Source organism: Pongo pygmaeus, chromosome 20 (assembly GCF_028885625.2).
Source record: "Pongo pygmaeus isolate AG05252 chromosome 20, NHGRI_mPonPyg2-v2.0_pri, whole genome shotgun sequence".
In the NCBI taxonomy this organism is placed as follows: domain Eukaryota; kingdom Metazoa; phylum Chordata; class Mammalia; order Primates; family Hominidae; genus Pongo; species Pongo pygmaeus.
The window spans coordinates 59,816,148-59,839,274 of NC_072393.2; the positions used below are offsets into that span (position 1 = coordinate 59,816,148).

Below are 23,127 nucleotides of genomic sequence, written 5' to 3' on the forward strand. Positions count from 1 at the left end.
TCACTGCATCCTTCACCTCCTGGACCCAAGCAATCCTCCTACCTCAGCCTCCCGAGTAGCTGGGACTACAGGCACATGCCATCATGCCCGGCTAATTTTTCTTTTCTTTTCTTTTCTTTTTTGAGATGGAGTCTCCCTCTGTCACCCAGACTGGAGTGCAGTGGCGCGATCTTGGCTCACTGCAACCTCCACCTCCCGGGTTCAAGCGATTCTCCTGCCTTAGCCTCCGAGTAGCTGGGACTACAGGCGAGTGCCACCACGCCCGGCTAATTTTTTTTTTTGTATTTTTAATAGAGACGGGGTTTCACCCTGTTAGCCAGGATGGTCTCGATCTCCTGACCTCATGATCCACTTGCCTCAGCCTCCCAAAGTGCTGGGATTACAGGCGTGAGCCACGGTGCCCAGCCAATGCCCGGTTAATTTTTCAATTTTTTGTAGATATGGGGTCTCACCATGTTGCCCAGGCTGATCTTAAACTCCTGGGCTCAAGTGATCCTCCCATCTTGGCCTTCCAAAGTTCTGGGATTACAGGTGTGAGCCACCATGCCAAGCCCTATTTTGGATATTAACCCCTTATCAGATATATGGTTTGAAATAGTCTCTCCCAATCCATAGGCTACCTTTTCATTTTGTTGTTTCCTTTGCTGTGCGGGAGATTTTTAGTTTGACGTAGTCCCATTTGCTTATTTTTGCTTTTGTAGGATGATCTTCTGGTGTGATAGCTAAAAACTCATTGCCAAGGGCGATGTGAAGGAGAATTTTCCCTATGTATTCTCCCAGTAGTTTTACAGTTTCTGGTCTTACTTTTATGTCTTTAATCCATTTTGACTTCATTTTTCTTTTTTTCTTTTTTTTTTTTTTTTTGAGACCAAGTCTCACTCTGTCACCCAGGCTGAAGTGCAGTGGCACGATCTCGGCTCACTGCAACCTCCACCTCCCAGGTTCAAGTGATTTCTCCTCCCTCAGCCTCCTCAGTAGCTGAGATTACAGGCTCCTGCCACCACACCTGGCTAATTTTTGTATTTTTAGTAGAGACGGAATTTCCCCATGTTGGCCAGGCTGGTCTTAAACTCCTGACCTCAGGTGAGCCACCGCACCTGGCCTCATTTTTCTCTATGAAGTAAAATAAGGGTCCAGTTGCATTCTTCTGCATGCAAATATCCAGTTTTCCCAACACCATTTATTTAAGAGATCATCCTTTCCCCATTGTGTGATGTTGGCACCTTTGTCAAAGATCAGTTGACCATGAGTTTGGATTTGTTTCTGGGCTCTGTTCTTCCATTGTGTGTGTTTTCGTGCCGGTATTATAACCGTAATAGGTCCATTGCCCCATGAGCACAGCATGTCAATACAGCAGGTTGCAGCAAAGAAAGAAGGTTTACTGTAAGGCTGCAGAACAAGGAGGTAGGATGAAAATGAAATCCATCCTCCCAGGGAGTTTGGAGCTAGGGTTTTTAAGGGTTTTAAAGTGTGGAAATCACTGGTTAAAGAGTGCAGTGTGGAGTCATGAGACAGGAAGATGAAGAAACTATGCTCATGCTGATTCTGTCCCTCTGTGGTTGTCTTCAGACTGCTTGGCATCAGCTATTTCACTGGGATTTGGGACCTGAGAAACATCTTGTGCAATTCTTAAAAGCCTCATGATTCTAACATTAGAAATCCTATGTATGGGAACAGTGGGGACTCTGTCTCAAAAAAAAAAAAAAAAACTTTAAAAAAAAATCTTTTCATATTGTTTTCCAGTCTGTATTTTATTTATTTTTTGCTCTAATCTTTATTATTTCCTTCCTTCCTATCTTTAGACTCCATTTGTTCATTTTCTGGTTCCTTGAAATGTTTGTTTGAGGTCTTCCTTCTTTCGTGATATAAGTATTTACTGCTATAAACTTCCGGCTTAGAACTGCCTCTCTTGCATTCTTTAGGATTTGAGGATGTTGTGTTTACATTTACGTTTGTCTCAAAATATTTTTACAGTTTCTTCCCTGGCCCATTGGTTGTTTGGCTTCATGTCGCTTAATATCCACATATTTTTTAATTTACCTAAATTTCTCCCGTTATTGATCTCTAGTTTTATGCCCTTGTGTATGGAAAAGATCGTTCATATGATGTTAGTCATTGTAAATTTCTTAAGATTTGTATCATGACCTAACATGATCTGTCCTGGAGAATGTTTTATGTGTACTTGAGAAGAATGTACATGCTGCCACTATTAGATAGATGGTGCAGAATACAACTATTAGGTCCATTTGGTCTAAAGTGTAATTCAAGTCCAATGTTTACTTGTTGATTTTCTGTCCGAATGATCTTTCCTTTGTTGAAAGTAGGATTTGAAGTCCTCTTCTATCATTATATTAAAATCTAACCCTCCCTTGAGATTTCTTAATGTTTGCTTTATGTATTTAAGAGCTCCAATGCTGGATGCATACATATCTATAATTTATATATCATCTTGACTGATGGACTGATTTTATTATATAATGACATTCTTTGCCTCTCTTTACAGTTTGTGATTTAAAGTCTATTTTGTCTTTTTTTTTTTTTTTTTTTTTTTTTGAGATGGAGTCTCGCTGTATCACACATGCTGGAGTGCAGTGGCCTGATCTTGGCTCACTGCAACCTCCGCCTCCCAAGTTCAAGCGATTCTCCTGCCTCAGCCTCCCGAGTAGCTGGGATTACAGGCTCCTGTCACCACGCCAGGCTAATTTTTGTATTTTTAGTAGAGATGGGGTTTTGCCATGTTGGCCATACTGGTCTCAAACTCCTGACCTCAAGTGACCTGCCCACCTTGGCCTCCCAAAGTGCTGAGATTACAGGTGTAAGCTACCATGCCTGGCCGTTAATCTTTTTTTTTTTTTTTCTTTTTTTTGAGACAGAGTCTTGCTCTGTCACCCAGTCTGGAGTGCAATGGTGCAATCTCAGCCCAACCTCCGCCTCCCGGGTTCAAGCACTTCTCCTACCTCAGCCTCCTGAGTAGTGTGCACCACTATGCCTGGCTAATTATTGTATTTTTTAGTAGAGATGGGGTTTCACCATGTTGGTCAGGCTGGTTTCGAACTTCTGACCTCTTGATCCACCCACCTCGGCCTCCCAAAGTGCTGGGATTGCAGGCTTGAGCCACCGCGCCTGGCCAATCATTTTTAAAAATTAGGACTCCCTTAACTTTCATTCCTTATAACGGGATTAATGCAGGCCAACTGCAAAAAAATTCAGTCCTCTAAGGAGTTCATAAAGAAGAATCTCGAAATTAATTACCCATAATTCCATCTAGAGATAATTACTGTTAGTCATATTTTGGTATATATGTTTATAGTCCTCCACTTCCCCTCTAAACATGTGTGTGCTTTTGTTTCTGGAACATTAAATCCTTCTAATTGATCAATGAATCAAAGACTTTCCAAATGGTAGTTTGTGAAAGGCATCCAGCCCAGCCATGGGTCACATTATACCTGTGAGCATGTGGGGACGGGAGGGGCGTGCCAGTGATCTTTGTCTTGTTTTGGAAAACCTCTCATATATTTACACCTTATAGGATTAGAGACACATCATCTGAAACTAATCCCATGGCAACAAATTATCAAAAAATATAGTGCACCCTTGGAATGAGTTCTGCATCTGTGGATTCAACCACAGATCAAAAATATCCTTGGGAAAAAAAATAGGATGTTTGCATCCTATTTTACAGATGCAAACATCTGTATTGAACATGTACAGACTTTTGTTCTCATTATTCTAAACAATACAGTATGAAAATTATTAGCATAGCATATAAGATAATTTATAAAGAATCTAGAATCTAAAATGTACAGGAAGATGTGGATAGGTTATGTGCAGATACTACACCACTTTGTATAAGGGTCTTAAGCATTCGAGGATTTTGATATTCAGGGGGGTTCTGGAACAAATCTGGATACTGAGGGATGGCTCTACAGCCTTTCAGAATTAAATTTTCTATGATTGTAATGGTTCTTTCAAAGACCATGACAGTAATCACTGACACCTGTTGCCTTACAAATCTGCTTGTACAAGTAACATTTCCATGATTATATGTACAAGTAAAAAATACCCACTATACAAATAACAAATCCAAGATCAGTGAAATTGAGTACGATGACAATTAAAATGGTTTGCATAAATGTCCTATAACACATGGAACACATGATTCATCCTCTTGCTAATGTTCCCAGTTTGGCATCTTCTAAGATCATATTATTTGAGCACAATTTTTGATGCAGAATCGTCTCTCTGTTCCCCTACTTGCTTGTGAGAGGGAACATTTCCTCCTTACGTGTCTTAGAATCTTTTTACCTAACGTGCTTAAACAAAACAAATTTCATTCTTAACATCAGGCTCTGAAAGTTCTTTTTAGTTAGCATTCGCTATATTGACAGCTGGTTTGACAAGTACATATTTTAGCATAAGAAAAAAACAGCAGGCCGGGTGCAGTGGCCCTTGCTTGTAATCCCAGCACTTTGGGAGGCCAAGGAGGCAGATTGCTTGAGCTCAGGAGTTCAAGGCCAGCCTGGGCAGCATAGCGAGACCCCGTCTCTACCAAAAAAAAAAAAAGAAAAAAAATTACAAAAACGAGCCAGACTTGGTGGCGTGCACCTGTAGTCCCAGCTCTTGGGAGGCTAAGGTGGGAGGATGACTTGAGCCTAGGAGGCAGAGGTTGCAGTATGGTTGAGATTGCACTACTGCTCTCCAGCCTGGGTGACAAAGTAAGACCCTGTTTCAAAAAAATTAAAAACAGCAGATGAGTTTCTTTTTTAAAACTGGATTCAGGATCAGTGTAATGTTACTGATCTTCAATAGTAACCACAAACTTAAAAAATCTTTACATATTACTGTATGTATTAGATATTCTGATATTTAATAGCTGAGACAGTCATACCTTATAGTATTATTATCCCAATTTTACTAGTGAGGAAACCAGCAGTTAATAACTGTTAGAGCTCAGATTCACATTCTGAAAGTTATAGAAATTAAGAACATAGAGCCTATGTTCTTAATTTCACCAAAATATCTCCTCCCAAATTATACATACCCTTTCAAACCTACCTTCCTCTCTTAGTAATTAATGATACATTCTTTCAATTTCTATGAATCAGTATCACTATTAGTAAATGTATTTTATGCCATTATATAGCAGACTAATTTATTTATTCTGTACTCTACTGTGATATTTTCCTCCATCTTCTGCAAGATTTTCATTTTTAAAAATTACTGTCTTGGCTGGGTGCAGTGGCTCATGCCTGTAATCCTGGCCTGGGCAACAAGAGTGAAACTCCATCTCAAAAATAAAATAAAATAAATAATTCCTGCCTTGAAATTTGCATAACATCAATGGATGATGTCAGTGTGAATGTCCTGGCAGTGATATTATACTGTATACTACAATTACCAATTGGGGTAACCAGGTCAAAGATACATAGGCTTTCTCAGTATTATGTGTACAACTACCTAAGAATCTACGGTTGTATCAATTTAAAAGAAAAACTTCCACACACAAGATAATCTCCGAACATATTGGGCATACATGTGTGTACTACTCTAGCTATTTCCTTGGGATAAATTCTAAAAAGTGGGATTTTGAGTCAAAATGAGACTGTGGTTAAGTACCTGCAACATCCTATAGACCCTGTGACATTAGTACTTGGAATGAGAGCGGGACTAACCGGGCATAACTGCTGCCTGTACATTGTTTACAATCCAGCAAGCAAGAGACACCTAATAGCACCTCGGGCAGCCTGTGCTGGCGGCCTGCAGAGAATTCCAGGTGACGCTCCAGAGGGGCTAGGAGAGGATACCCTTCTGATGACAGCCATGGCTCGCCCGGCATCACCCCACTGAGAGGCCAGACGGGCTCCCAGCTGGGGTGACACAGCCCCTCTCCCAGCCGAGAAGGGGCGTCTGCAGGGAGCAAGATGGACTCAGTGTGGGGCCGTCTGCCTGGAACGCGCCCTGAGGCCCCTGCCTGGGACCGTCCCAGACTACGTTTCCCAGAGGCCCCCCAGGAACTTAAGGTGCTGCATGCTGGGACACGGGGCTTGGGGCTCTGGTTTCCCCAGACATCGCCCGTCTCAAGCCTCTCACTCCTTCCCGAAGCCCCTGTGTGTTTGGGCCTGAGTGGGGCATTCGCTTCCTAGGAGGAACCCAGGGGTGCGCGCCAAGCATGGGGGTAGGGGGACCGCCAAGTGCGCCTGTGGCTTCGGGAGAGGCCAAAGAAGGAAGGAGTGGGAAGGGTGCGCGCACGCGTGTCAGTGTGTTCATGTGTCAGCGTCTGTGCACGCGCACATGTGTGTCGGGGTCTGGTCGCACATGCGGATCAAGGTCTGGCCACACACATGCGTTGGGGGGTCAGTGTGCACGTACACGTGCGTGTCGCGGTCTGGGTGTACATGCGTGTCAGGATCTGTGTGCACGCACATGCGTGTCGGGCTCTGCTGCTGCCCGCGCGCTCCGGCCGCTGGGTGCGCGAGGCCCCTCCGGAGTCCGGGGTGCGCATGCGCGCTGGCCTCCATGGGTGGCGGGACCGACTGTGTGACGCACTTGCGTGGGAGTGCGAGGCTGACGCGGCGGCTCTATCCCCCGTAACTGTGACACGGGTGCACGCGAGCGTCATTGGGGGTGATGGGGGCCGTGCTGGGTGCGCTTCTGCACCGGTAACGCAACCGCTGTGTCTCCGCCAGTCCGCGCAGGTGAGATTGGCGCCCATGGCTCCGAGGGGAGACGGGCACGGAGCTTCTAGCGGTGACGCACTTGCTGGAGAGAGTGTGGGGTGACGCATCCGGGCTCTCCCCATAACTAGGGCCGGGGGTGCTCCCGAGGCTTTGGGGCGACGGAACCCGCACCTGTGAACCTCGGCAGTGCGTCCCCGGGACTCTGTTCTGTGAGGTGCGCTCCGGGGGATATGTGGGGGCGGCGATCAGGACGGGTCTCCGTGACCCACGGATGTGCCTTTGCACTGTGTGGAGTGGCGGGGCCGGCAGCGTGGCCGTGCTGGGCGTTAGTGGGTATGAGGGGCGCAGATGTGTCTCAGGACAGTGTGTGCTGTGGTGAGGCTGAGCTGTCCGTACAGGCTTGTGCTGGGATGGTTGATCGGCCTTCTGGGTGACGCAGGTGTGTGTCACAGCACAACCTGTAGCTCCAGCGTCTCTGTGCTGGGATGGGTGATCGGGCCTTCTGGGTGACGCAGGTGTGTGTGACAGCACAACCTGTAGCTCCAGCTTCTCTGTGCTGGGATGGGTGATCGGGCCTTCTGGGTGACGCAGGTGTGTGTCACAGCACATTCTGTAGCTCCAGCGTCTCTGTGCTGGGATGGGTGATCGGGCCTTCTGGGTGATGCAGGTGTGTGTGACAGCACAACCTGTAGCTCCAGCTTCTCTGTGCTGGGATGGGTGATCGGGCCTTCTGGGTGATGCAGGTGTGTCTGACAGCACAACCTGTAGCTCCAGCGTCTCTGTGCTGGGATGGGTGATCGGGCCTTCTGGGTGATGCAGGTGTGTGTGATAGCACAACCTGTAGCTCCAGCTTCTCTGTGCTGGGATGGGTGATCGGGCCTTCTGGGTGATGCAGGTGTGTGTGATAGCACAACCTGTAGCTCCAGCTTCTCTGTGCTGGGATGGGTGATCGGGCCTTCTGGGTGACACAGGTGTGTGTGACAGCACAACCTGTAGCTCCAGCGTCTCTGCTGCTTCCCCTGCCTTCACCTCCTAACCAAGCGGTACCTGCCTGAGAACAAGGGCCGCGGAAGGACGGGAGTGCCTGAGCCCTGCCAGGAAATTCACCAACAAGAAGGCAGAAACAGCCATGAGGTGACGCTTTCAGAGCCAGAAGTGCTCTCCACTCAGGGCGCCTGGGTGGCAGGAGACGGTGGCCTCAGGAGTAGAATTCCTCCTGTAGAGGGACACGTCCCTGATGTGGGAGACAGGGAGAGGGGCAGCTCCACGCTTCATCATCTCAGTCACCACAGCGTGCTCTTCAGGAATCTCCCAGAAACTCCCATCTCGGGGCCTCGTATTTCTCATTGGTTTTATTAGGTATGGCGGGTGTTACCCTTCTGGTTCTATTTCCCTCAGGCCAGCAACCTTCAGAAAAAGCATCTCCGAGGAGGAAGACGAATTGTTACACATCTTAGGTCAGATGAGTATCTTTTTTTTTTTTAATTAAATCATATGTGTTTATAAGACTTAGTCGGCGGGCGCAGTGGCTCACGCCTGTAATCCCAGCACTTTGGGAGGCCAAGGTGGGCAAACTACAAGGTCAGGAGATTGAGACCATCCTGGCTAACACGGTGAAACCCCGTCTCTACTGAAAATACAAAAATTAGCCGGGCGTGGTGGCGGGCACCTGTAGTCCCAGCTACTCGGGAGGCTGAGGCAGGAGAATGGCATGAACCCAGGAGGCGGAGTGCAGTGAGCCGAGACTGTGCCACTGCACTCCAGCCTGGGTGACACAGTGAGACTCCATCTCTAAAAAAAAAAAAGGAAATCCCATTGAATTAGACATTTTGTAAATATCCTATCCAACATGACAATTGATTATTCAGTGAAGGAAGAGAGGAGCCTGGTCACATTTATTAAGCACATTCTCGGTGCTAAACTGTCTCTTGTCTATTTTGCACACACCTCTTAATTCTTGTCTTAGTTGATTCAGTCTGTTATAACAAAGTACCATAGACTGTGTGACTAAAAGGGCAAACTTTTTTTTTTTTTTTTTTTTTTAAGAGACAGGGTCTCACTATGTTGCCCAGGCTGGTCTTGATCTCATGAGCTCAAGCTGTCCACCCACCTTGGCCTCAAAAAATGCTTGGATTACAGACGTGAGCCACCGTGTTGGGCCTTTTTTATTGTTTTTGTTTTGTTTTTGAGACAGGGTCTCACTCTGTCATCCAGGCTGGAGTGCGGTGGTGTGATCATAGCTTACTGCAACCTCAGCCCCCTGGGCTCAAGCAGTCTTCCCACCCCAGCCTCCCAAGTAGCTGGGGCTACTGGTGTGTGCCACCACGTGTGGCTGTATATTTTTATTTTTATTTTGAGACGGGGTCTCACTTTGTCATCCAGGTTGGAGTGCAGTGGCACGATCTCGGCTCACTTCAACCTCTGCTTTCTGGGCTCAAGCAATCCTCCCACCTCAGCCTTCTGAGTAGCTGGGACTACAGGTGTGAGCCACCACACCTGGCTCTTTCTTTTTTTTTTTTTTTTTTTTTGGTAGGTACAGTGTTTCACCATGTTGCCCAGGCTGGTTGTGAACTCCTCAGCTCAAGCAATCTGCCTGCCTCGGCCTCCCAAAGTGCTGGGATTACAGGCGTGAGGCGCCGCACCCAGCCAATTTTTTAATATTTTGTAGAGACAGGGCCTTGCCATGTTGTCCAGGCTGGTATCAGACTCCTGAGCTCAAGCAGTCCTCCCATTTCCACCTCCCAAAGTGCTGGGGTTACAGGCATCACCCACCGTGTCCGGCCACAGCAAGCATGTATTTCTCACAGTTCTGGAGGCTGGAAGTCTGAGACCAGGGTGCCAGTGCAAGCAGGTTCCGGTGAGGCCTTCTTCCAGGTTTCAGGTGACCACCCTCGTGCCATGTCCACACATGGTGAAAGGGAGCTGAGAGCTCTCTGGGATCCTTTTTATAAGGCACTAATCCTATTCCTGAGCACTCCTCCCTCATGTCCTAATCACCTTCCAAAGGCCTCACGTCTTAATACCATCACATTGGGGAACAGAATTTCAATATAGGAATCTGGGGAGGAGTAAAATACTTAGTTTATCAGGTATCTTCAGAGGCTATTAAGGTACAGTATTGTGCTCAGGGTCAGTGTGTACAAAACCAATTCATTTTTCTTCTGTCACACCACAACAATAATCAACACAGAAAACTTTGTGACTTGGCCGGGTGCGGTGGCCCACACCTGTAATCCCAGGACTTTAGGAGGCCGAGGCGGGTAGATCACTTGAGGCCAGGAGTTCGAAACCAGCCTGGCCAGAATGGCGTAACCCTGTCTGTACTAAAAATATAAAAATTAGCTGGGTGTGGTGGCGCATGCCTGTAATCCCAGCTACTCAGGAGGCTGAGGCAGGAGAATCGCTTGAACCTGGGAAGCTCTGAACCTGTGATGAGCTGAGATCACGCCACCGCACTCCAGCCTGGGTGACAGAGCGAGACTCTGTCTCAAAAAAAAAAAAAGCTTTGTGACTAAATATGTGGGGAGAAGCAAGCTGTAGTGGACATCAGCTGGATGTCCTGCAGTTCAGTTCTGACACCGTCTACCTGGAGATGGCATCAGATTCCACAGGTTGTAAGCAAGACTGTCCCACTCTGCCCCACTTGCCACAAGACCAGGCCTCTGGGACATCTTGCCAACCCTCTACAGGTTGGGGTTCTTATACTCTTTGGCTTCCATTAGTGTATTTGATTGACTCAGAATTCAGGGAAACACATATACCCGTTTATTACGAAGGATATTTTAAAGGATACCAATGAACAGCCAGATGAAGAGATGTAGGGCTAGGGTTGGAAGAGTCCCAAGCACAGGAGCTTCTGTTCCCGTAGAATTGGGGTGCGCCACCTTTTCAGAGTTCTTTTGTACCTTCCTAACAGCCACCTCTTGTTCAGCTGTCCAGAAGCTCTCCTCACCCTGTCTTCTTAGGCCTTTTATGGAGACTTCATTGGATAGGTGTGACTGAAGCATGCACGAATGTGTTGAAACGTGATTGGACAAATAAGAGTTGATCTAATGCTAATAGACTGAGTGGGGAAACTCAAGGCCCGTCTGTTCAGATTCTTCTTGGCCTCTCAGTGCAGCATTCCTTCCTACAGGCACAGGGCAGGACCCTCTCTGGAGTGAGAGTCCTGCTTTGGGCAGGTGAAAGGAGGGCGAGAGAAGATGAGAGAGAGAGGGAGATTCTGCTTCCCGAGGCCTGCTTCTGAGGCTGAAAGTGCCCTAACATGAAGATTGTACCAAGGGTTATGGAATTATGAGCCAGGAGCCATGGACAGGAACATACAGACACACACATACCCCATATATACACACATATAGGCACCTACATATATGCACACCATACACACATATACACATACCCCCCATATATACACACATATACACACCTACATATATACACACACATATATACACACCATACACACATATACAAACACACACCATATACACACACATATACACACCTACATATAGAGACACACATATATACACACCATACACACATATACACACACACACCCCATATATACACACATATACATACCTACATATATACACACACCCATATATACACACTATACATATACAAACACACCCCATATACACACACATATACACACCTACATATAGAGACACACATATATACACACCATACATACACACAAACCCCATATACACACACATATACACACCTACATATATACACACCATACATATACAAACACACCCTATATATACACACATATACACACCTACATATAGAGACACATATATACACACCATAGACACATATACACACACATACCCCATATATACACATACACACCTACATATATACACACACATATATACACATCGTACACACACACCATATATACATATATACACACCTACATATATACACACCATACACACATGCACACACACCATATATATGCATATATACACACCTACATATATACACACCCCATATATACACACATATACACACCTACGTATATACACACATATATACGCATCATTCACACATGTACACACACATACCCCGTATATACACACATATACACACACATCCCCTATATACACAGCTACATATGTACACACATACAAAAACCATACACACATATACACACCCCATATATACACAGATATACACACCTACATATATACACACATATACACACCATACACACATGCACACACATACCCCATATATACATACATATACACATACGTATATACACACATATACACGCACATATATACACACCATAACACACGTATATACATATACACACATATACACATATACCATACACACAAGTATATACACACACATGCCATACACACATATATATACACACACACACCCACACCATACACATACATACACACCATACACACATACATACACACATATATACACACACCATATATATACACACACACATAAATGCACACACACCCCATACACATGCATCCCTCATATGTACAAACATATACACACCTACATATACACACCATACACACGCATATATACACACATATATATACCCACACCATACACACACACACACACACATATACACATACCATATATATACACACATATATATGCACATCCACACCATATATACACACACACCATGCACACACATATATACACACACCATATATATGCACATATATATATACACCCACACCATATACACACACATACATATCATACACATATATATACACACCATATATATAACACATACACACCCACAGATAGACACACATGTACACAAACATACACACAATTATATCACAAGGTCTGATTGTATTACTGAGACACAGTGAAAGGATGCTCCATAACAGGAAGGTTATGCCTGTTTCAGTGACACTACTTTTTCAATATTAGGCCTTGTGTCAGTTTATTTTTGCTGTTTTAACAAATGACTGTAGATTATTAGCTTAGTACAACACAAATGTATTATCTTACTGTCATAGAGGTCAGAAGTCTGAAGTGGGTCTCACCGGGCTAAAATCAGGGTGTTGGAGGCTGTAGGAGGTATTCTGTGTCCTTGCTTTTGCTGGCCCCTAGACGCCGCCCACACTCCTTAGTTCGTGACCCCTTCTTCCATCACCAAAGCCTAAAAAGACAGGCCCTTTTTCCGTCACATCACTCTGACGCTCCTCCTCCAAGTTTAAGGACTCTGGTCATTACATTGCGCTTGCTTCTATGAGTCAAGAGAATCTTCCATATCTTAGAGGCAGCCGATTAGCCATTTTAAGTCCATCTGCACCTTAATTTTCCTTTGCCATACAAGGTAACATATTTGAAAGTACTGGAATTACCATAGAGACACATTTGAGAGGTGAGCAAAATGGCAAGATCCCACCTCTACAAAAATAACAAAAGTTAGCCAGGCATGGTAATGCACAACTGTGGTCCCAGCTACTAGGAACGCTGAGGTGGGAAGATCACTTGAACCCAGGAGATCAAAGCTGCAGTAAGCTGGGTTCACGCCACTGTACTCCAATGGCGACAGAGTGAGACCCTGTCTCAAAATATATGTACACACATACACACATATGAGAGGCAGGCCTATCCATTCAGTTTCCTTAATGACTACAGTGTGCCTGCTCCCCCATAACTATGTTTGTGTTTGGCATTTTCTTTTAATATGGGACTATCTCGTTATAATGGGATTAATGCAGGCCTGCAGGGGGAAAAAAAATTAGTCCCTAAGGAGCTCTTAGAGAAAACTCTCTAAATTACCCATAATTGTGCAATCCAGAGGTAATTACTGTTTCTAGTCCTCGTTTTTGTAATTAATGTTTCTAGTCCTCCTTTTTGCCTTTAAGCATGTATGTGTTTTCTTTCTGGAGCATGGAATTTTGCTAATTAATCACGTGACTACTCCAGAGACTCTTTAAATGTAGTTTTAAATCTAATCTATAGCAGCAAATTATCAAGAAAGACAGCCTTTAAAATTAAAGATCCTAAGGTGGAATGATTTCTTGAGGCCAGGAGTTTGAGACCAACCTGAGCAACATAGTGAGACCTCATCTCTCCAAAAATTTAAAAAATTAGCCAGGCGTGGTGGTGTGTGCCTGTGGTCCTAGCTACTTAGGAAGCTGAAGTGAGAGGATCCCTTCAGCCCAGGAGGTTAAGGCTGCAATGAGCTGTGATCCCACCACTGCCCTCCAGCCTGGGTGAAAGAGTGAGACCATCTCAAAAAAAAACTAGAAGGCCGGGCGCAATGGCTTGTGCCTGTAATCCTAGCACTTTGGGAGGCTGAGGCAGGTAGATCACCTGAGGTCAGGAGTTCGAAACCAGCCTGGCCAACATGGTGAAACCCCGTCTCTACAAAAAATACAAAAATTAGGCAGGCGTGGTGGCGTGCACCTGTAATCCCAGGTACCTGGGAGGCTGAGGCAGGAGAATTGCTTGAACCTGGGAGGTGGAGGTTGCAGTGAGCCGAGATTGTGCCACAGCATTCCAGCCTGGATGACAGAACAAGACTCTGTCTCAAAAAATAAGATAAAATAACTAGAGATTCTAGAATTGTAATGTTTCTTTCCCAGAACATGACAGTAATCACTGATAAATTCTAAGTAATCATCAGGTGTCTTACAAATATGGACTTTCTGGGTAACATTAGCAAGGTTATAGATACAAGTAACAAATAAAGACTGTATAAGTAACATTTGCAAGATAAAATAATAAGGTGATAAGATGGCAATAGTTAAAAATGTTCACATGTATCTTCCATTTCACATAGAACACAAGATTCACGCCGGGTGCAGTGGCTTATGCCTGTAATCCCAGTACTTTGGGAGGCCAAGGCGGGTGGATCACCTGAGGTCAGGAGTTCGAGACCAGCCTGGCTAACATGGTGAAACCCCATCTCTACTAAAAATACAAAGAATAGCCGGGCATGGCGACTCATGCCTGTAATCCCAGCTACTCGGGAGACTGAGGCAGGAGAATCACTTGAACTCGGGAGGCAGAGGTCGCAGTGAGTCGAGATGACACCACTGTACTCCAGCCTCAGCGACAGACTGAGACTGTCTCTAAAAAAAAAAACAAACCAGATTCACCCTCTTGCTAATGTTTGCAAGTTGGCATCTTCTCAGAACTTCTCAGAATAGGTTCTGTAAGCTGGATTCCACACCCCCCCGCCCCCCGCCCCCGAGGAGAGTCTTGCTCTGTCATCCAGGCTGGAGTGCAAGGGCACGATCTCGGCTCACTGCAACCTCCACCTCCCGGGTTCAAGCGATTCTCCTGCCTCAGCCTCCCAAGAAGCTGGGATTACAGGCTTGTACCACCACACTCAGCTAATTTTTGTATTTTTAGTAGAGATGGGGTTTCACCATGTTGGGCAGGCTGGTCTTGAACTCCTGACCTCATAATCCACCCACCTCCGCCTCCCAAAGTACTGGGATTACAGGTGTGAGCCACCACACCCAGCTGACCAAGCTGGATTTTTTAATGCAGAATCATGTCTCTTTTCTCTCCTTACTGGTGGAGAGGCAACATTTCCCTAAATGTGTCTTAGAATCTTTATTGCTAGTTTTGCTAATGAACAGAATTTCATTCTTCACACATTAAGCTCTGAAAATTGTTTTTAGTTTGCATTCATTATATTGGCAACTGGTTTGAGAAATATATTTTAATGTAAGTAAAAAAAAGCAGACTTTATTTTATAAAATTTGAGATGTGTAATGTTGATCTTCAATAATAACAGCTAATTTACATTAAATAATTGTTGTGTATTACTGCGTGTTGTAGATAGATTATCTTAGTTAATAGTTCATGCAGTCATACCACAATCATACCTTGTGGTATTTTTATTCCAGCTTTACCAGTGAGGAAACCGACACTGTGAGGTTAGTAATCGTCAGAGCTCAGGTTTGCATCCTGAAAGACCACAGAGCTGCCGGGTGCGGTGGCAAAACCCATCTCTACTAAAAATACAAAAATTAGCTGGGCATGGTAGCGCACCTGTAGTCCCAGCTACTCGGGAGGCTGAGGCAGGAGAATGGCTTGGACCCGGGAGGGAGAGGTTGCAGTGACCCGAGATCACACTGTTGCACTCCAGCCTGGCGACAGAGCGAGACTTCATCTCAAAAAAAAAAAGAAGAAGAAGACCACAGAGCCTGTGTTCTTTTTTTTTGAGACAGAGTCTCACTCTGTTGCCCAGGCTGCAATACAGTGGCTATTCACAGGTACCATCCCACTACTGATTAGCACAGGAGTTTTGACCTCCTCTATTTCTGACCTGGGCCAGTTCATCCAAGCCTGTGTCCTTAATTTCACCAAAACATCTCTGTCCAGATTATACGTACCTTTTTATTTTATTTTATTTTATTTTTTTGAGATGGAGTCTTGCTCTGTTGCCAAGACTGGAGTACGGTGATGCGATCTCGGCTCACTGCAGTCTCCGCCTCCCGGGTCCCAGCGATTCTCCCGCCTCAGCCTCCCAAGAAGCTGGGATTACAGGCATGTGCCACCATGCCCGGCTAATTTTTGTATTTTTAGTAGAGACGGGGTTTTGCTATGTTGGCCAGGCTGGTTTTGGAACTCCTGACCTCAAGTGATCCACCCGCCTTGGCCTTCCTAAGTGCTGGGATTACAGGCATGAGCCACCGCGCCCGGAGTATACATAATTTTTTTAAATCTACCTTCTTCCCTTGGTAATTCATCACAAATTTTTTCTCAATTAATCTGCATCAATATCATTAGTAAATGTATTCCATATCATTATATAACATTATTTATGTACGTGTTCTCTACTATGAGATATTTCAATTGTTTTCATTTTTAAACATTATCTGCTGGAAAATCTGGATAAGATCCATGGGTTGTTGTCATTGTCCTGGTTGTGATGTTTTACTGTTACTTTGCAAGGTGTCACAGTCGGCATAAATCAGGCCAAGGGCACAAAAGACCACTGTCTAGTATTTTTTATAACTACATGTGTATCTACATTTATCTCAGTTTAAAAGACAATCTTTCCCAGAAAAAACTGATTTTTTGGACATTCTTAGGCATGCATTCATATACTACTATAGCTATTTCCTTGTCATAAATTCCAGAATGTGGAATTTTGAGTCAAAATTAGACATTTGTTCAGTGCCTGCAATATGCCAGATGCTGTGGCTATTAGTACTTGGAATGAGAGTCTCATTCAGTGGGCTCAGCTGCTGCCTGTACAGTGTTTATAATCCAGCAAGGGAAACTAAATAGAAGAAGCTCAAGGCAGCCTGTGGTCAAGGCCGGTGGAGAATTCCAGGTTCCACACTCAGAGAGGTGCCAGGAAGGGGACATCATTCTGTGGACAGCCACTGATAATTCATGACCAGGTAATTCTGAATATACTGACTCTTTGTTGGGATAAATGGAATTTATTTTCTAGACTTTATACCTTATGTAATTTTTTTCCTTTTTTAATTTTTGGTAGAGATGGGGTCTTGTTATGTTGCCCAGGCTGGTCTCAGACTCCTGGCTTCAAGCAGTCCTCCCACTGTGGCCCCACAAAGCACAGTGTTGGCATTACAAGTGTGAACCACTATGTCTGGCCTTTTTTGTCCTTTATCCTTTTTTATTTTTATTTTTTTTCTTTTTGAGACAGAGTCTCAGTCTGTCACCCAGGCTGGAGTGCAGTGGCACGATCTGGGCTCACTGGAAACTCCACCTCCTGGTTTCAAGCAATTCTTGTGCCTCAGCTTCCTGAGTAGCTGGGATTACAGGCACGCACCACCACACCTAGCTAATATTTGTATTTTTCTAGTAGAGATGGAGTTTCGCCATGTTGGCCAGGCTGGTCTCAAACTCCTGACCTCAGGTGATCCGCCCGCCTCAGCCTCCCAAAGTGCTGGGATTACAGGAGTGAGCCACCATGGCTAGGAGTAGACTTTTTAAGAAAAAAAAGAAACCTTCTTTGTCTTTGGAGAGTCTAATTGACTACATTTCAAATCATTACACATTTATATTTGATAAGGGAATGCGTGCCTTTTGTTGCAACAAATAGGTGCACTTAAATGAAGACACTCAAGATCACGGGGTGTGTCAGGAGTTGTCAAGACCATCAGGTTCCTTGTTTCTCTAGATGGACTCAACAGGACTCACCATCTAGACCTACTCATGACCGATTTATTCCAGTGAAGGGATACAAAGCAAAACCAGCCGAGGGAGAGGTTGCATAGGACAGGTTAGCAGGGAACCAGGCTCCCTCTTCCTCAGTCCTCTCCCAGGGGCATCACACCGGATGTGCCTGGCTCATCCAGCATCACATTGTGACAACACCTGTTCCATATTATCAACCAGGGAAGCTCACCAGAGTCTGGTGGTGCAAGGTTTGGTTTGGTTTGGTTTTGGGTCGGAGTTTTGCTCTTTCGCCCGGGCTGGAGTGAAGTGGCACGATCTCGGCTCACTGCAACCTCTGCCTCCTGGGTCCAAGTGATTCTCCTGCCTCAGCCTCCCAAGTAGCTGGGATTACAGGCGCCCGCCACCAGGCCCAGCTGATTTTTGTATGGTAGGGCAAGGTTTTGATCAGGGTTCATGCACACACTGCCTTGCACAATCTGAATCTTCTGGACTCCCGGAGGAAACCAAGGGTTCCGTGTAAACCACATCGTTTATACTGATTATTCCAGTGAAGGGATACAAAGCAAAATCAGCAGAGGGAGAGGTTGCATAGGACAGGTTAGTAGGGAACCAGGCTCAGTTTAGGCGCAGCGAGCCACTCTTACATGTGAAAGAAGAGTGAGAACACCCGGATCTGGTTTTCAGACGCCATGGGCCAGTGTTGCGAGCAGCCTAAGGATGGCAGTTTCCAGTTCACTGTGTTAACTGTTCTGCGTAAGGAGTCGTAGAACTTCCTGGACTTTTTCTTTCCGTTTCTCTACTTTCTGTTTCTCTGTTTTTATATCTCTATTTTATATATTTTTCTACTGATATCTTAGGGTTGGTTTGTCAGCGTGTATGGTTCTGCATTCCCTCCTTCCCGCTCTCCTCCTCTCCCTCTCTCTCCGTATATATACATGTGTATGTGTATATACAGACAGATGCGTGTGTGTGTATTTTTATATATGGAATTTTACAAATGTTATTGTGTCATTCTGTTTTGGTAACCTAACTTTTCTACTGAGAGTATGTCTGAAATATCTCTCATGTCTTTAAATAGCTTTCTAACTTAAAATTCAGTAATCATTTACTATTTTGCTTTGATATTCTGTGTGTAATTATGCTGTCAGCTTTTCTGGACTCAAAAGTGCTCTCAGATATCACCTCTGGTATACAAAAAAAAAAAAAAAAAAAAAGTTCTGTATATTACCTGAGCAGTTTCTTGTCCACCTGCCATATTTTGAGTAACATCACCCAATCTAGAGGCCAGAAGAGGCCCAAGTTTGGATAATACAGTCCCTGTTCACCCTGGAAGCTTGTCTGAAGGGACCAGGGTAGGCTCAGAATGAGACTAAATACTCTAAGCACCTGCTGTCTGATCCTAGATCACAATCCCCCCGTCCAGAGTTAGCTAATCTATGAGGCTCATGGGCACAGTCTGCATAGAAGACCACCCTCACTTCTGACACCACTGCAAGATTGGGGGGGATTCCTCAAACCACCCTTAGGTTCAACAGTTCACTAGAGCCAGGCATGCTGACTCATGCCTATGATCCCAGCACCTTGGGAAGCTAAGATGGGAAGATCACTTGAGGCCAGGAGTTCAAGACCAGCCTGGGAAATATAGTGAGACGCAATCTCTACAAAAAAAAAAAATTAGCCAAGTGCAGTGGCGCAACCTGTAATCCCACCTACTCGGGAGGCTGAGGTGGGAGGATTGCTTGAGCCCAGGAAGTCAAGGCTGCAGTGAGTTGAGATTGTACTACTGCACTCCAGCCTGGATGAGAGTGAGACCCTGTCTTAAAAACAAAAAACAAACAAACAAAAAAACTATTCACTAAAAGGACCCACAGAATTCACTGAGAGATGTTATGCTTATGGTTACAGTTTATTACAAGGAAAGGATACAGATTGTCATCACCCAAGGAAAGAAGTACGTGGCCAGGTGTGGTGGCTCATGCCCGTAACCCCAACCCTTTGGGAGGCCAAGGAGGGCAGATCATGAGGTCGGGAGTTTGAGACCAGCCTGGCCAACATGGTGAAACCCCATCTCTACTAAAAATACAAAAATTAGCTGGGCATGGTGGCGTGTGCCTATAGTCCCAGCTACTCAGGAGGCTGAGGCAGGAGAATCGCTTGAACCCGGGAGGCAGAGGTTGTGGTAGGCCGAGATCATGCCACTGCACTCCAGCTTGGGCAACAGAGCGAGACTCCGTTCAAAAAAAAAAAAAAGAAGTACGTAAGTTGAAGTCCAGGAGGGTTCCAGACACAGAGCTTCTGGTGTCCTCTCCCTGTGGAGTCAGGACTCATTACTCTGCTGTCTTTGATGTGTGACAACAGGCACCAACTATCGCCAACTAGAGAAGCTCACCAAAGCTCTGATGTTGGAAGTTTTTATTGGGGCTTCAGCATGTAGACATGATTGACTGGTTGGTTGATTAATTGTCTACATGGTTAATCTCAGTGTCCAGGTCAGCTGATAGTGCATGACCGAAAGCTCCTATCCTGAATCTCTTGATTAGTATTTCTGGCGTAGCAAGCCCCCATCAGAAACAAAGACATTCCTCTTAGAGGTAATACAGATTACCTTTCAGCACCAGAGGGCAAAGGCCAGACCACTTTTTAGGCAAGTCCACATTCTTTACTACATCCCACCCATCCGTCCCCGACAGGGAGCTGGCCAGAAATGAAGCCGTCCTGTTAAATTGTCTGGGCCTGTCTTTGAGGCAAAAAAAAAAAAAGTAAAGCCTCCTCTGCTGCGTGCAGCTAGGTTTCTTGAGGTTTCATTGAGAGCTTGGTTTAGGTTTGATCCATGATACTCTTTTTTTTTTTTTTTTTTTTTTTTTGAGACAGAATCTTGCTCTGTCACCAGGCTGGAGTGCAGTGACGCAGTCTCAGCTCACTGCAACCTCCGCCTCCCGGGTTCAAGCGATTCCCCTGCCTCAGCCTCCCAAGTAGCTGGGACTACAGGCATGTGCCACCACATCCGGCTAATTTTTTGTATTTTTAGTAGAGACAGGGTTTCACCGTGTTAGCCAAGATGGTCTCAATCTCCTAACCTTGTGATCCACCCTCCTCAGCCTCCCAAAGTGCTGGGATTATAAGCGGGAGCCACTGTGCCCGGCCTGATCCATGATACTCTTCACCTTTCCCAGATATGTCACGGTTATGTGTTTGTGTTGGGAAGCCAAGACAGAGGAGCCAGAAGGTCATATGACATCACTATGGGGACCCCGGGTGCACCTGGTTTTAATCTCTTTTTTTTCCACCCCTAGCTCTAGCCTCTCAGAATTTGTGTCTTCTTCAGTGGAAACCCCAAGAAGACTGATCAGTTCTTCAATTCTAAAACAATGGCCCAGGTAAGTGTATATTTCTCTTTCCTTCTTGAGCTATGATATTTGCGTTTTGTGCATCTGCTTGTGAATTATCTGAAGCCTTTTATCTAGTCAAGCTCTTTATAATTACCCATTTCCCAGTTCTTTCTATTCCAGTGAATGATAATGCCACGTAGCTCCGTGTCTGCCTTTTTGGGAAATCACTGAGCAAGTGATTAAGTATCTCCTATTTGCTCCCTTTTTTGGCAAGGATAATGTTGGAGCAGTGAAGTAGCAAAGTCCTTTGAGGGAAATATTTAAGTCAAGTCCGTGGTTTGATGAGTTAGATATGTTGGTCCCATTTGACCACATGAGAAACAAATCCTCCGCTGATCATGTTTTCTGCGTAGATAAGAGGGAATGTTCATATTCGCTGGTCTGTCTTAGTATGTGCTCAGATCCCAAGCTTTATGGGACTTTTGGAAGGGGATGGGGCTGTGATTAGGACCTTTGAACAGAGGTCATGTTCCTGCCAGGGAAACTGGGGGATAAATTTTATTATTGAATGGATCTCTCAGACCACAAGATGATTCTAAATCATCTGACATCCTTATTCTCTAAATCGGGAACAGGGAGCCAGGCATGGTGGCTCACACCTGTAATCCCAGCACTTTGGGAGGCCCTGCTGGGTGGATCACTTGTGGTCAGGAGTTCAAAACCAGCCTGACCAACATGGTAAAACCTCATCTGTACTAAAAATACCAAAATTAGCAGGGTATGGTGGCATGTGTCCATAATCCCAGCTACTTGGTAGGCTGAGGCAGGAGAATTGCTTGAACCCAGGAGATGGAGGTTGCAGTGAGCCAAGATCATGCCACTGCACTCCAGCCTCGGCAACAGAGCAAGACTCTATCTCAAAAAAAAAAAAAAATCAGGAACAGGGGAAAGGCAGGGTTGTGGATGGTAACAAACATGAAAATCTTCCAGTATGGAAGTAGGAGATGATCACATACCCCAGAATCGGAGAAAGCCTTAGGTGTTTTGGTCAACCTAAGTGAATAACTGTAATAAACAGTCTGACTTACCTGTGTGGGAATTTTTTAAATGCTTAAAAGGAAGACTGCTTAAAATGTAGTTTGGCATGATGAACTGGAGGCCTGAAAACATTCAAACATACAAACCCCATTTTCTTGTTTTTTTTCTTGGGATGGCGTTTTGCTCTTGTTGCCCAGGCTGGAGTGCAGTGGCACGATCTTGGCTCACCTCAACCTCCGCCTCCCGGATTCAAGTAATTCTCCTGCCTCAGCCTCCTGAGTAGCTGGGATTACAGGCATGAGCCGCCACGCCCAGCTAATTTTGTATTTTTAGTAGAGACAAGGTTTCTGCATGTTGGTCAGGCTGGTCTCGAACCCCCAACCTCAGGTGATCCGCCTGCCTCAGCCTCCCAAAGTGTTGGGATTACAGGCGTGAGCCACTGTGCCTGGCAAACCCTATTTTCTTTTCTTTTTTTTTTTCTTTTTTTGAGACAGAGTCTTGCTTTTTCACCCAGGCTGGAGTGCAGTGCCGCGATCTCTGCTCACTGCAAGCTCCACCCCTCTAGGTTCATGCCATTCTCCTGCCTCAGCCTCCCGAGTAGCTGGGACTACACGCGCCCGCCATCACGCCCGGCTAATTTTTTTGCATTTTTAGTAGAGACGGGGTTTCACCACCAGGATGGTCTCGATCTCCTGACCTCATGATCCACCTGCCTCGGCCTCTCAAAATGTTGGGATTACAGGCGTGAGCCACCGCTCCCGGCCCCAGCAAACCCTATTTTCTAAAATAAAAGATCTTAAACGAAACTATTGATTTTTCTTCCCCCCTTAAAAGAAAAAATGCTGTAGGAATCCACACTTGTTGAGAACTTATAAGGTAGGCACATAGCAGACACTGCTTGTAAACAAGAAGAAAACTTGGATTGTTTTATCCACTTCCTG

General features: G+C 45.2%; 1 protein-coding gene across 11 annotated transcripts in view; it reads left to right on the plus strand.

The window, feature by feature from the left end:
- ZNF331 (zinc finger protein 331) overlaps positions 1–23,127 on the plus strand; it is a 56,823-nt gene that overhangs the window by 24,814 nt on the left and 8,882 nt on the right. For 8 of the 11 annotated variants that reach the window (XM_063658412.1, XM_054465763.2, XM_054465765.2 and 5 more), the window contains one exon: positions 21,113–21,196. In XM_063658412.1, coding sequence (XP_063514482.1) covers positions 21,188–21,196 — 9 coding nt within the window. In that variant the 5' untranslated portion in view covers positions 21,113–21,187. Of the gene's footprint in view, positions 1–6,887; positions 7,812–8,075; positions 8,135–21,112; positions 21,197–23,127 lie in introns of those variants that run through there. The other 3 variants (XM_054465766.2, XM_063658413.1, XM_054465767.2) reach the window with 2 other exon arrangements.